At 37.6% G+C, this 13,145-nt stretch overlaps 1 protein-coding gene across 1 annotated transcript in view; it reads left to right on the top strand.

The window, feature by feature from the left end:
• Window positions 1-913: 913 nt before the first annotated feature.
• Window positions 914-13,145, top strand: part of MALRD1 (MAM and LDL receptor class A domain containing 1) — a 229,880-nt gene continuing 217,648 nt past the window's right edge. Inside the window, exons 1-5 of the mRNA XM_058825112.1 lie at window positions 914-989; window positions 1,182-1,298; window positions 5,807-5,947; window positions 9,810-9,904; window positions 9,986-10,147. Coding sequence (XP_058681095.1) covers window positions 914-989; window positions 1,182-1,298; window positions 5,807-5,947; window positions 9,810-9,904; window positions 9,986-10,147 — 591 coding nt within the window. The remainder of the gene's footprint in view (window positions 990-1,181; window positions 1,299-5,806; window positions 5,948-9,809; window positions 9,905-9,985; window positions 10,148-13,145) is intronic.

Genomic DNA, 13,145 nt, shown 5'->3' with positions numbered 1-13,145 from the left:
TTTGCATATTTCTCTTTACAGACACTGTGGCACTTGTGCATTCCAATCAGCATACTTTAGTTACAGAGATATATCTTGTCTTATTTCTGCTCACCAGGGCTAACAGGCAGATCAGAGTTATGCATGGTGGGATGTGCATTACCCTGACTTGATTTGGTGAATTTGTAGGTGACAGAATCTCCAGACCTGCTGGCATCAGTTACTTGTTACAAGCTGCCACTTGGGAATTCTTTTTCATCCCACTATTCCTATTAAAGGAGCACCATACTTACCTGACTGACAGATTTATTTTGTCTAGTTCTCACCATAATTTACCTTGCAAATTTTGCAATTTTCCTACTGGCACTCCATCCCTGGGTTTGGGGCATCTAAAGTGTTTTAGCTACTTCACTAAAACAATTTCCCTGTTTTCATGTGATGCTAGGCTGAATGAAACAAGTTGATTCAATATTGTCTCACAAGGTTGGATCTTTTGATTGTTTGGATCTCCATGTACCCCTCCTGCATTTGAAGGTTCTTGAGTCATTGGTCTAAAGGTGTGGCCAGCACCACTGTGATTTGGTGAACCATTGAAACACTGTGAAAGGTGTCACTAAAACATCCTGGTACAAGAGAACAGAAGTCATTGTGCCGATTTGCAATCACTTTGATGCAAAATCAATTGAAATTTGAATTTCTCAACTGTTTTTACATTTGATGTAAACAAACTTTTCATACATTTTGTAAACATTTGTCAACTCCTTCTGAGCAAATAGAGATCTTTGTGGATGTCGGTCATTTAGTAATTCTACCCTGTTTTCCTGTTGTTTTCTTATCTAATATATTTTCAAACCACTGAGCAATAAATCCAATCAGTAAGTTAATGATATACAGTTGACTTCCATAACATGTGCCAATATTTTTTAGTCATAAGATGATATATCCAGTTAAATATTATCCTAAGACACACCAGGTTGAAAGTCGCTTCTTTGCAGAAGCAGTGATTTCCTGTAAGCTGCAGATTAAGAAAAAGGTTCTAAAAGCATCTTCCAGAGAGATGTGTGTAAACACAGCTTGGGAAAAGGCACTTCATGAGCAGTACTAGGCAGTTTCAGTGATTATTTTCCCAGTGAAGGCTCGGATAGTAGCACAGCCCATGAACAGACTCCTATACGTCTTTGTGCTGTGTTGCTTTGCTCCAGTGGACGCTCAGCCATCCGCAGCAGGTGGGTGCCAGCGTGGGGATGGCTCTTCTGCTGCACCTGGGGAAGTGTGCATCTCCACCAGCTGCTGTGGGGACAGCAGGAATGACAAACAAGGTGAGTCTGGTGGGCTTAGCAGAAGTGATCGTTTGGTAACCAAATGTGACAGAAGAGAGAACTTGGGGGCATGTTCTTATGTTGAAAAATACTTGGGAATTCTCTTTTTTTTTGTTGTTGTTTTTTTTACCCTCTTCATTTTTTAAAGAAAAGTTTATTCTAGCTTCAGTTTGGTTTTTCATGCTTTTCTTCTTTTTCAACATTTATGAAGTGCAAGACTCTCATGAGTCTTCATATGGATGTTACATTGCAAAACAAGTGTTTCCTCATCCAAATTCAATGAAGATTCAGCAAGTAATACTTTTTTCCTTAATTTGTGGGAAACTTGTTTGATAGAATTCAGATTTAACATAAAATACCTAGACCAAGGTATAAGCTGCAACTTTTTTTTTTTTGTCTAGACAAGGGTGGCAATTTCCTTGTATTCATGAACTGATTAGCAACTGATTATCCTAGCTTAATCTTTGTCACATGCTTTGGTTACAAATACAATTGGTGCTATTTCCTGTAAGGCATTGACCTAAGTAGTGAGAGTGAATTTTAACTGCTATTCTCTGAGTAAATTTGCATCAGAATTCTAGTATTTCTGGAATACTGTACTACAAAATGCTGCTGCAAATAATTTCACATCATGTTTCCAGCTGGAGATGAAACAGCACACAGTTGCTTGCTTGTGGTGGAATAGGGAGGAGAAGTGTAGGAAAACTTGTGTGTTGAGATGAGTTTATTAGTTGAAAACAAAAATAAAGTAAAATCAAACAATGGTAAGAGTAATAATGGTAAATAATAATGATAACAAAAAGAAAAAAATACAATTATTGTACAATACAATTTGCTCGCCAGTTACTGATCGGTGCCAAACTTCCCCTTCCTGGTCCCAGATCAGCTGTGCTTCCAGCTAACTCCCCCCAGTTTATACAGTGGGCATCACACTTCCCAGCTATGCTCCCCTTGCCCCAGTTTTGGTGGTTTTCTTTTATTTTTTTACAGAAATACAGAATATTCTGAGTTGGAAGGGACCTACACGGAACACTGAGTCCAACACTGAAGTGCATGGTCCCCATGCAGACCATACCTGGAGCCTTGGTGTTATCAGCACCAGGCTCTGATCAGCTGAGCCAGCCCTGCAAACTCCTCACTGGCAGAGCATGAGACAAAGGGGAAAAATAAATCCTTGCCATAGGATACATATGACTTAGCAAAAAACTGAAGCATCAGCGTGTTATCAGCACCACTGTCATTCTGAATCCACTGTAACAGCTGCTGAGAAGAAATTAACTCTTCCCTAGCTGAAACCAGGACACATGTATAAGGTGGCCCATCTCCTTGAGGATTTTTGTTTTGAGTCCAAAGAAGAGCTTGGATTTATCAAAAATTTTAATTCTTACTAGAAATCTTATCTAAGTTCTCCTACTCACTATGCAACAAAGGAAGTTACCATCTTTGTTGGGATTTTCAAATTTCACTTTAAGTGTAGAACAGATGGTCTTTAGATGAGCCTGTACCTATCTGTCCACACTGAAACCTGCTAATTAGAGGATGTTACCAATCACTGAATTCACCTGAAATCTGTGAGAAAGAGCAGTAACTTAAATCTGGGTTCTTTAAATTACAATTGTGTCCAACCACAGAAAGATTTTCCTTTGCTAGAACTCCCTGTTATATCCAAATAGGATGCAGAGGTCTGTTTGGAGCAGGAGTCTAAAATCAGCTCTAGGATACTTGCTTTTAATTTTCCTGCTAAGAAGATGATTATTAAGACTGCATTGGATGTCAGTACATTTTTGTAAGTTTCCTGTGCTGTACAAAAATGTATTAAATGGCAATGGCTGAAATGCCTGTTGAATTCCCTGGCATGTCTAACACATCTCAGGTTAGCATCTATTTTTATCACTGGCACAAGGGGTGGATGAGCTAAGTTCCACTGAATAGCCATGAAATCCTCATTGTGCTTGGTCTTGTTTTCTCTGGAAAGGGCATTTATTCCAGGCAGCATTTTTTATTGTGCCTGCAGAATATGGAACAAGAGGTGCATTCTTCCATTATTGTTCATGGAGGCTTTTTACACTTGTCTCTTGAGGGAATGCAGCTAGAGACAAGTGCTTATATGAAAGTAGAGAATTAAAGGTTTCTCCAAAGACCAGTATGAGCCTATGGCCTCTGTAAAAGCCCTAAATATGAAATTATTTTGCATTTCATGTCAATGAGCCAGAGGGTTAGGAGTAGGCTTTGAGGGACAGGCTGCAAGCTGGGACTGCTTGGATAATGTTCTGGATTACTTCCGGACATAAATCAGCTGTCAGACATGGCAATACAGATCAGGAAGTCAAATTGAAGATTTTTCCTGCTGCCACTCTTTTTGGGCTTTGGGATTATTGCAAAATTATTTTTCTGCTTAAATTTCAGCTCCTGGTCTCATGTTGGTGACAGATTCCTGCTCTTTTCCCTGGGCTTTGCTCAGATGAAAGGAAACTCCTCAGTGAAAATTTATAAAAATTGGAATTCCAGTTTTTAATTGTTCATTTGGTCTTCATACTGCAAAATATTTGCCAGGAAATGAATGATAACTAAATACTCTTATATATTTTTGTCCCAGAATATCCCAAACTGAGATTTTATACACATGCACACTTGAAATAGAACCTTTAAGTGTAATCTGTTCCTATGAGACTTGGAATTTTTTCTTATAAATTATTTTAGGTTCTTTTTTTGTTCACAGGAAACTCAGCAAAAATTATCTAAAAAAATCCCACATATTTCTTCCTTCTGAACTTTTTCTCTCTATGCAGTGATGTTACCTTTGTAAATCTATCTTCCATCAAATTTACATCAGTTTGCTTTGAAGTTATATTTTCTGTGAAAATGAATGTTACCTTGAAAAATAATGATGGATTATCATTTCTTTTAAATTTAAAATGCTACAATTCTTGCTATTTCATGCATATTAATTTGCAATTGTTTCTTCGGGTATGAGAAAATTCTTGAAGAAATATTGAGTGTGATTTGGTGCATTTCATGCAATGTCAAGCAGATATACTTCAGTAGTGTTAGTGCTTTTGATGAATCTCTGAAATGCCTTTTAGCCACTTAAAGATCTAAAGGATAAAAGCAGCAATAAAAAGTTGGTTGATGACTCAGCCAATCTGCACATTAACTTGATTCTGGAATGCTTGTGTGAATTATTTCTATTTTCCCCTAAGATTGTAATTAATTGTTGCAGTGAACTGCTATGAATATGAAAGTCATGAAATTGAACATTGTAGTGTGATTATCAATGCTGCAGTTGCAACTTTATTTAAAATGACCAATGAATTATGATAATACAGACTAGACCAAAATCATTAGCAGGGGCCTGGAATGGGCATGAATTGGAAGGGAGTGTGAAGGCATTGTAGTTCCTGTGTCTAACCAGAATCCCAATTAGAAGGCAGAACCCCAATTAGAAGGCAGGGTGTTGGCCACCTTCCCCTGCTGTGTAAGACAAAGGGCAGGGGAACTGAAAGTTTCCACACAGGACACAAAATCTGGAGGCAGTGCCACGTACTGGCCACTCTGCTTGGGCTGGGGTTGCAGTAAGTTTGTTCTTTACAGCTGCATCTACTTGTACTTCTTTCTTAATTAAATCCTCCCATCACTACAAGAAGTACTTCAAGGAACGGGGCTGTCCAGCCTGTCAAGCACATCCAAGCACTTCCATTCAGCTTGGATGTCATACATAAAGGGCTGTTGGACACCTGTGAGAAACCAACCCTGTCCTTCAGTAAGCAATTATTGATCTGGCCCCATACCTGTCTCAAACTGCCTGAATGAACTCGTACACCAAACTGGGCTTGGTGCCAGAAAGGTGTTCTGCCTCCCTTTTCCAACCTCCACTGCTCTACAGGGGAATCTGGAAGGGAGAAAATGCTCCTTTCTCACCACACTGTGACATGTACTGGAAGAAATAAGAAATAGGAAAGGCAAGGGTGGACTATGCCATTCTGAGGATTCATTGTGTCTCTTCTTTGAATGATGTGGAATTAAAAAAATAAATCAAACTTTCTCTCTGATTACATCCTGGTGTTAAGTTTTAGTTTTTCTCTGCAAGAACTCTGGAAAAATTTTGCACCTTAGGGCTGCAGTGTATTTTAAGAACAATCTTTGCACGTAAAATATAGTAGCTTGGAGATTTTCCTACGAAAAGGTAACTACACACATATTTGTAATGAGAAGAACATATAGTAATAAAATATAAATGGATGAGTTTGGATTTGGTTTGGTGAAGAAAGGACTTGGTGGTTTGTTTGAGGCTTTTTTCCCAATGTTCATTCTCAGTTGTCTCTCTTCCACTGCACTGTTTCTCTTTGTTCATGATTTAAACATTCTGGTGTTTCTCACTTTTTTTCCCAGAAACACTATTCAGAGCATTTCTTCTATATGTCAACTAAACAGCAAGTGATGCTGAAAAAAAATATTCTTTTGCTTCTGTTTTTAAGCTTTCAATTTTTTGTTTGTTTGCTTCAATCCAGGTTCCTCCTGGAACAAGTGTGATTTTGAAAGCAATCCATGCAAAGTTCTTCCTGAATTCAATTTACAGCCTGGCTGGATAAGAAGAAATGGTCGATCTGGAATGGGACCCCCATACTCTGACCACAATGGGAATGAGAGTGGTAAGACTCCTCATGGTCTTTGGGGAAACCATGGTTTCTTATGTATTATGTAGTTCTCTATTTAATTTACTAGATTTTGTTAATTTCTTGATTTTCAATTATATTCTGCCACATGTTTCCTGAGCACTTGTGTCTTTTGAGGTGTCTTTAAGGTGATTGCAATTAAAATAACCCAGAATTCCAGGGGGAAAGGGGAGGAGAAAGACAGTAGTTCAGTAAGAATTTCTTGTTATTATAGAGGAGCAAGTAATCAGTTTCAAAAGATGTGTTTACCTACCAGAGTGATCTTTGCTTGCTTTGGAGATATTAGGTGATAAATTCAGTCTTAATGATTGCAAAGTTTATAAAATTAGAGAGGTATTTTTGTGTTTTCTTGGACTGGTAAATGCCTGGAGTGTATCTATCATCTGTGGCTAATATTACTACTCCAAATATTTTGAAAGAGGACTTTGTATTTGGAGACAGGATAAACTTTGATAATATGTTTTTTGAGGCAGCTTCTTCCTAAATCTTCTCGCAATTCTACTTTACCTTGAAGAGCGTCTCTCAACAAAGTAATTCATTCAATTTCTCTGTCCTCAGACAAAATATACCCTTTATACTTGTCCTATGGCCTATATACTGTAATACAGTATCTGTTTATTTCTTTTCTTATTTTCGGTTATTCTCTTTCCCTTCATTTCCACCCACACCCTCTCATCCCTCCTGGGCACAAGCAGTGCTTTGGGAGCCCTCATGGTGAGAACCTGAAGGCAGGCATGCCTTGGAGGATGTACAAGAGAATCCTGTGTGGGATACAAGTGTTGTGATTAGCCCAGGTGCTTTGCACCCCATTCCCAAACTATGTTGATCTGGGAATGTGGAAATTTGCACAGTTGTAAAGCAGCATCTCCTACACATTGCATGAGCCACCAAACAGGTAGAAGTTCTCAATAAGAATGAGTATTAATTGGTGGTTTCTAGGGGAATGTATGGAAAACTTGCTTAGAAATCAGCAGATGAAAATGAACCCCAAATTTAAATTATTTTTTTATTAAGGAAACAGCAACCAAAACCCCATTCTAGGTTTTACTCCAAATTCTCATTTCACAGTGGACAATTCTCATGATACTCCGCAATTAGGAAATTTTTTACATGTGATGTGCTTTTAGCAACTTCAGTTTTTGCTTGTGTGTATCTCAGAAGCACATCCTGCTGTGTGTATTATTCTCCCAAAAATAAGGTTGCTCTTAAATAAATATTGATTTAAACCAATGTTGGCACAAAAATGTGAGCAGCTACCAAACCTTTTTCATAAACATAAGCTTTATTTCAAGTATGCAATTCGTGAAATGGTTTAAAATAATAAAGCTTTTCTCATAAAAAAACACATTAAAAACACACCAAAAGTATACCATGAAATTCAAATATACCAAACTCTTGGCTAGAATGAAAAGAAAGTTAGCCAGGTAACAGTCTTGCTGCAGTTGTAGCTTTTAGAATTTGTTCATTTTAGAATTGGTAGTCCATACCACATCAGAATGTAACAAATGCCAGAAAGATGCTAATAATCATTGAAAACTGGTGGTTAAGTATAAATGTAACTTATACAGTCAGCCAAAGCCAGTAAAAGATTGAGAATCCTGAACTGAAGTCTTTGCTTTTTGCAGCAAACTGTTTAGTCACCCTTATTGTTCACATTTACTTGTTTTGGCCCTTCAGTCACTGTTGTATCTGCCAGGTCTGAATTGTGCAGTGGTCACGTTAATCTAAGTCATTTTATCCAGGTAGCAGGAAGCTCAAATACTTGTAGCTATTCAGCTTTCTGAGAGGCTGCATTCTCAGATTGGTGAACTGAATAGCCAAGGAGATTTAAATGCATTGTATTAATTTGCTTCTATTTTTCTACCTGGAAAATGTATAAACTGCACTTTCATTTTCTAAATGGTGGTTCTAATTGCCTAGGAAATATTTGTCTTCTTATGGCAGTGAGTTGAGTCTTCCCACTGCTGGTGACTCAACAGACTATGTAATCAGTTTTATGTTGGCTCCTACTTAAAACACAGAAATGATTCTCTATCATGACAACTGAGCAGAGTATGCCCTATAGTAGAGTGTTAAAAGGAAGACTTCCTGCCATCAGGATAAAACACACACATTAGCAGAAAAGCAAAGATCCCTTGGTAAATTTAACTCCTTTGAAGATTTATGTAATCATTTACTAGAACCCAAAATATTTCCTTAGGCCTGTCTCTCATGGATCTTTTTTTTTTCACTGAAAAAGTAATTGAACAAAACAGTGACAACCACTTTAAAAGAACCCTCCCAAAACCCACAACCTGATTTTACTAGATGAAACTATTCTTTATGCAGAGGTGTAATGTGAAATGACTGTTCAAAGGATTTCTTAAAATTAGTATTTCTTCCCTATCTGTGTAAAACTTTAAATTCCAGTGGCAGGTGAAAAATAAATTTTTTACTCTTAGACACATCCATCTTTAGAGAACTAAAAGAAAAAAATTCAAATTTTCATGGAATTTAGCATCCAATGGAACAGATTGGAGTCAGGGACAGGGCTCTGCGGAGACACCAAGCCATCCGCTGTGGGTAGGAGCAATGCCCTTGCAGCTGAGCAGGCAGGAAAGGTCCAAAACCTGGGGGCAGCAAGGCCATTGCCCTGCTAGCAGGCTGCAAAATGCTCCTCTGTGGGGGATTGCTCAGCTGGCTCCAGCCCTGAGCTGGGCTGGTGGAGCTTCATCAGGGGCTCTCCAGTCCCACACAAGGACGAGAGGTCAAGGTGGGTGGTTTAATAAATTCAGTGCTTAGATGTTTTGATCTATCCTCTGATATTTGGTGAATGTATTAATCTTTATTTTTAGGACTTTTTTTTCCTTTAGTCCTGCTTGGCCTTTTTCTCCTTCATCTTAGTCCTTTCATGTAAATGTCAGAGGACAAGTTACTTGGCATTGTTTGGAGTTTGGGAAGGGGAAGAGAAGAGAAAGGAACAAAAAGAATTAAAAATAGATCAAGTCTTTTTCTATTCTTTATTTTTCATCTTGCATCCTTAGCATCTAACATCTATGGAATCTTTGTTCTCAGGAAGGGCCAAATTTTGACTTACAGTATTTGATATCCTGAAATAGGGTGGTTGCCTTCCATCTGTCATAGGATCTGAAACAATATTGTCACGAAGAGACACAATCAGTCAAAGGGCATGGCAACAACCGTAGTTCACTTACTCCTCTTGAGCTGTTACACTTTCAAGGACTTGTTTTGTAAATGGATAATAATGGCATCTTTAATGGTAGCTTTGAAATCACTAGGAAAACTTTTTATATTGGAATATACAGCGATGCCACGTCTTTCTCTCACGGCAATTTTCTGAGCAGCCAGAACCCAGACACCACAGTTTTAAACCTATAAAAACACCACAGTCTTCTCTCCCATGTTCCACCACCTCCTCAAAGACCTGAACTGCCATGATAAATGTGTATTGTTGTTTACAGCAGTTGGACATTTGGGCATTAAATATATTATGATTATGTACTCAATCATTGGAGCTTAAAGTCTTTGGATCAGCTTTCTGAGTTAGTCTCACTTTGTCCCAAAATGCTGAGCATTCAAGATATCACCACATGAAATGTTTTGGAATCCTGCTTAAAATTTTAGCTGGAAAATGGAGTAACACTGTGACAATATTGAATACGGAAAAAAGCTTGGATCACAATGGCTACAAGTGCTATTAATCTTTTCTGGGGAAACAACTCCAGTTGGCTTTTTAGTTACTATTTTATACCTGTGCATATTGCTCTCCTTGTTTTATTGTTGTTTTTTTTTTTTTTCCCCAGGCTTCTAAGTTTTCTATTTTTATTCCTTTTAATAGCTTATTTCCTCTCATTGTCGTCTGAAACGCAGTCCTCTTCTGCAGCTTTAAGGACAAGTGTTTTCCTTCCAACTGATGAAGAACACCTTTGCCAGGTATTTTGATGCACATTCTTTGTATTACACTATTTGCCATAGTATTTCCCTGGAATAAGCAGACCTTCTTCTTTTTCCTAGATTAGATTCCATTATTGGGTCGGTCAAATGAGCAGAACATTAATGGTGGGGCTTCAAAAGCTCTCTGAAGATACTGTTACAAACATTTGGCAAGTTTCAGGAGAGCTACGAAACCAGTGGAACGTAAATACCATTACAATCAATAGCACCGAAAAGTTTGAGGTTAGTAAATTGAGGTTACTCTAAAGGACACTTCTTAAATGGTTTATAAATGGTGGGTTTTTTTAATAGGTCAGCATTAAATATTTTGTAATTGAAAAGAAGGCACTATCATGAGGTAAATAGAAAAAAGCCATTTTAGAGATCACAGTTTGCATTAACAAATACAGCTTGTTCTTAACTCTTAATGGTGTTAACACTGACACCAAACTTTGCATAAACTGTGCATGTGTCTTAAATAAAACAGTCTCACTGAGCCATAAATTATCTACCAGCCCATAGAGGTGAGATACTTGTGATCTTAACTTTCAGTACAGTATTCTCTTAGCCTCAGTCTAACTGGGCTGACAAGCTCAAGGTTTCATTTATATAGGAAACTGCATTTTATACTATGAGATACTGTTTTATAGGGGTATTGCAGATGACAAACTCTGTACTTAACTATTAATTGCAGCTTTGAGCCTCTGTCACAGAACACATGCAAATGGTTTAATTTTGCTCAAAGCTATTGAAAAGCAATGCAAATGTCATAGGCTATTTAAATGTTTTTGCATGTGCATTTACAAAAAACATTAGCACAGTAAATGTAACTTAGGGCTATAATATTGTGAGTGCTGTACACTCACTGCTATGCATAATATTGGAGAGAAAGTGGGGAGCAGAGAAGAAAATGAGAGGTCTTTCCTGCTACAGCAGTTACTGTGAAGATGCTTAGCATGCAAACCTGACGGCATTGCAGCACAACCTCGTTTCCATAAACCAAATGAGTACCATAATTACTTGGCTTCCATATTGTGCTAAAGCATCCAACAGACCCTTGATTTTTGAAGTAATACTGGCCTGCTCAACTCTTCTGAGAATGTATATTGCAAAATACCTGTACCCAACTCAACATAAGTATCAACATTGTTACTGATCAGTAACTTGCCTCTACCTGATAAGAGTGTACAGCAATCTGAGGTTGTATTGGAAGGGTTTCCTTCTAGATTTATTTTTTCATCTTTTCTATTACTTGGAAAGCTGAATTCGTCTGGGAATGGTTAATAGAATATGGCATCTACTTCCTCTGAATTGCTAGGTCCAATCCTAATTAGATTATTGCTTGCAAACCTGGTTATCCTTTGGCCTCTATCAAGCGAACTGATGGGCAGAGTACAGAAGCTGGTGTCAAACTTACTGCAGTAATCATTACTATTGACTTAAGAAACACAGCTCAGAACCTCTCAAAACCTAGAGTCTGAAGCTGAGCAAATTTTCTTCTGTTTGCACATTTTCTCCAGTGACAACTTGCAAGATATCACTGTCATACAAGTGAATGCAATTCACTTGCCCTTTTGCACTTGTTTTATATGAGAAGCTTACAGGGATAGCTGTGGCATTTTTCAAGATAAAGTTTTGATTATTAATGTTTCTATGGGGCAGAAAATGATGGGAGAAAAATAATTTTTATTTGGATGTACAAATCACTTTGAAATAGGGTGCTTTAGCACTTTTTTCAATTTTAAAAATACATTTGAAGTGAGATTTTAGTTAAAATCTACCTCTTAATCTCCACTGCTTATTTTCTTCACTCATTTTGATGTTGACGGTTTAACACTTATGTCTCTTCCTACTAAGAGTCTAGATTATATTTATGGAAGACAGAATTTAGTTTGGCATTTAAAAATCTCCATTTTATGGAGTTCTGAGATGCAGAGATTGCCAGTGGTTTAACTACTGAACAAGCAGATAGCTCAGTATGTCTGTTTTGGCTGAGTTTTGGAGAACTGTATCATGGTTTTCTCTCCAAGCTACTTTTGCTCTGATTTACTGAGGACAAATATCTGTATCCCAGACTTCATTAAGGAAAAGGGTTCTAGGCTTGGGGTTAATTTCTGTCTTTATGCTTGATCACTGTTTCACCTCGTGCTTTGAGCTGTGCTGCAATCTGCTCCTGTGGCTGCACTGTGGAGCCAGCCCAGCTCGTGTTGGATCCCATGCAGTCCCACTGCACCTCCCATGCCACCAATGGAGCTGCAACATTCATCTGATCTGGTGCTCACAGATATTGCATAGATAAATATCATTGCAGCTATGAACAAATAGTGCCACAAAGACTTTGTTTTTGTTACCAAATTGTGAGCTTAAAGAGCTCTAGACTTTGTGTGAGAAGGAAAACGGAATGGTTCCTTTCTGGAGTTAATTTGGGTGTGAGTCACTTTGGTTATTATTGGAATGAACTTAGGGAAGGTTAGCTGGGTGTCTGCACCAGACAATGCCTGGATAATCTTTTTTAAACACAAGAGCATCTGGAGGCATCCAGTAATATTATCTTCTGGAAGTGGGGAAGTTGAGAGACTGTTAATGAGTTTTGAGGAAACAGGTTCACAGAGATTTGTGTGCTCTGATGGAATATGAACTTGAAGCAGCCTCTGATTTTGCTCCAGCAAAGTAAGCTGGTCCCTCTTTAGTGATTGTCTAAACCACTTTTTCTCACTATATAATAAAATCTGACTATGAAATCCCAAATGCAAGCTATCAGTAGATATATATTTTAAATGAAGTTATTAAGAAATAAATTTTGAATTCAAAATGAAACATCACTGTGCAAAGGTAAAATATCTTTCAAATCCTTGATATTAAATAATATTTCTGCTGTTTCTGATTATAAAATAGTGCACTATATTGTTTTAGGAACTTATTTGTCCTTGTGGTGATGTCATGAAAGTACACATTAACTGCACATATCATTGCAGCAGAATTCAAGAATTCAAAATACCATTTTCTGAAACAAATCAAATGAGCAAATTTCCAAGATGCTGCATTTCATTCACATAAACATATTTTTGAAGGTGGTATGGCTGCCATTCTTGTGCAAGCCAACTGCAGGTTCAGTAAAACAAACAAAAGACAAAAGATTACACCACTCAAAAAAATTCCAATTTATGACATAATGGTCATATCATTGGATAAGCTGTGTCATCTTGTATAGTGGAAAACTCAGTTCTTGGTAATTTATGGG

Source organism: Ammospiza caudacuta, chromosome 1 (genome assembly GCF_027887145.1).
Source record: "Ammospiza caudacuta isolate bAmmCau1 chromosome 1, bAmmCau1.pri, whole genome shotgun sequence".
NCBI lineage: Eukaryota > Metazoa > Chordata > Aves > Passeriformes > Passerellidae > Ammospiza > Ammospiza caudacuta.
Note: the sequence above shows the minus strand (reverse complement) of the source record. Positions and strands in the feature narration are given on the sequence as shown.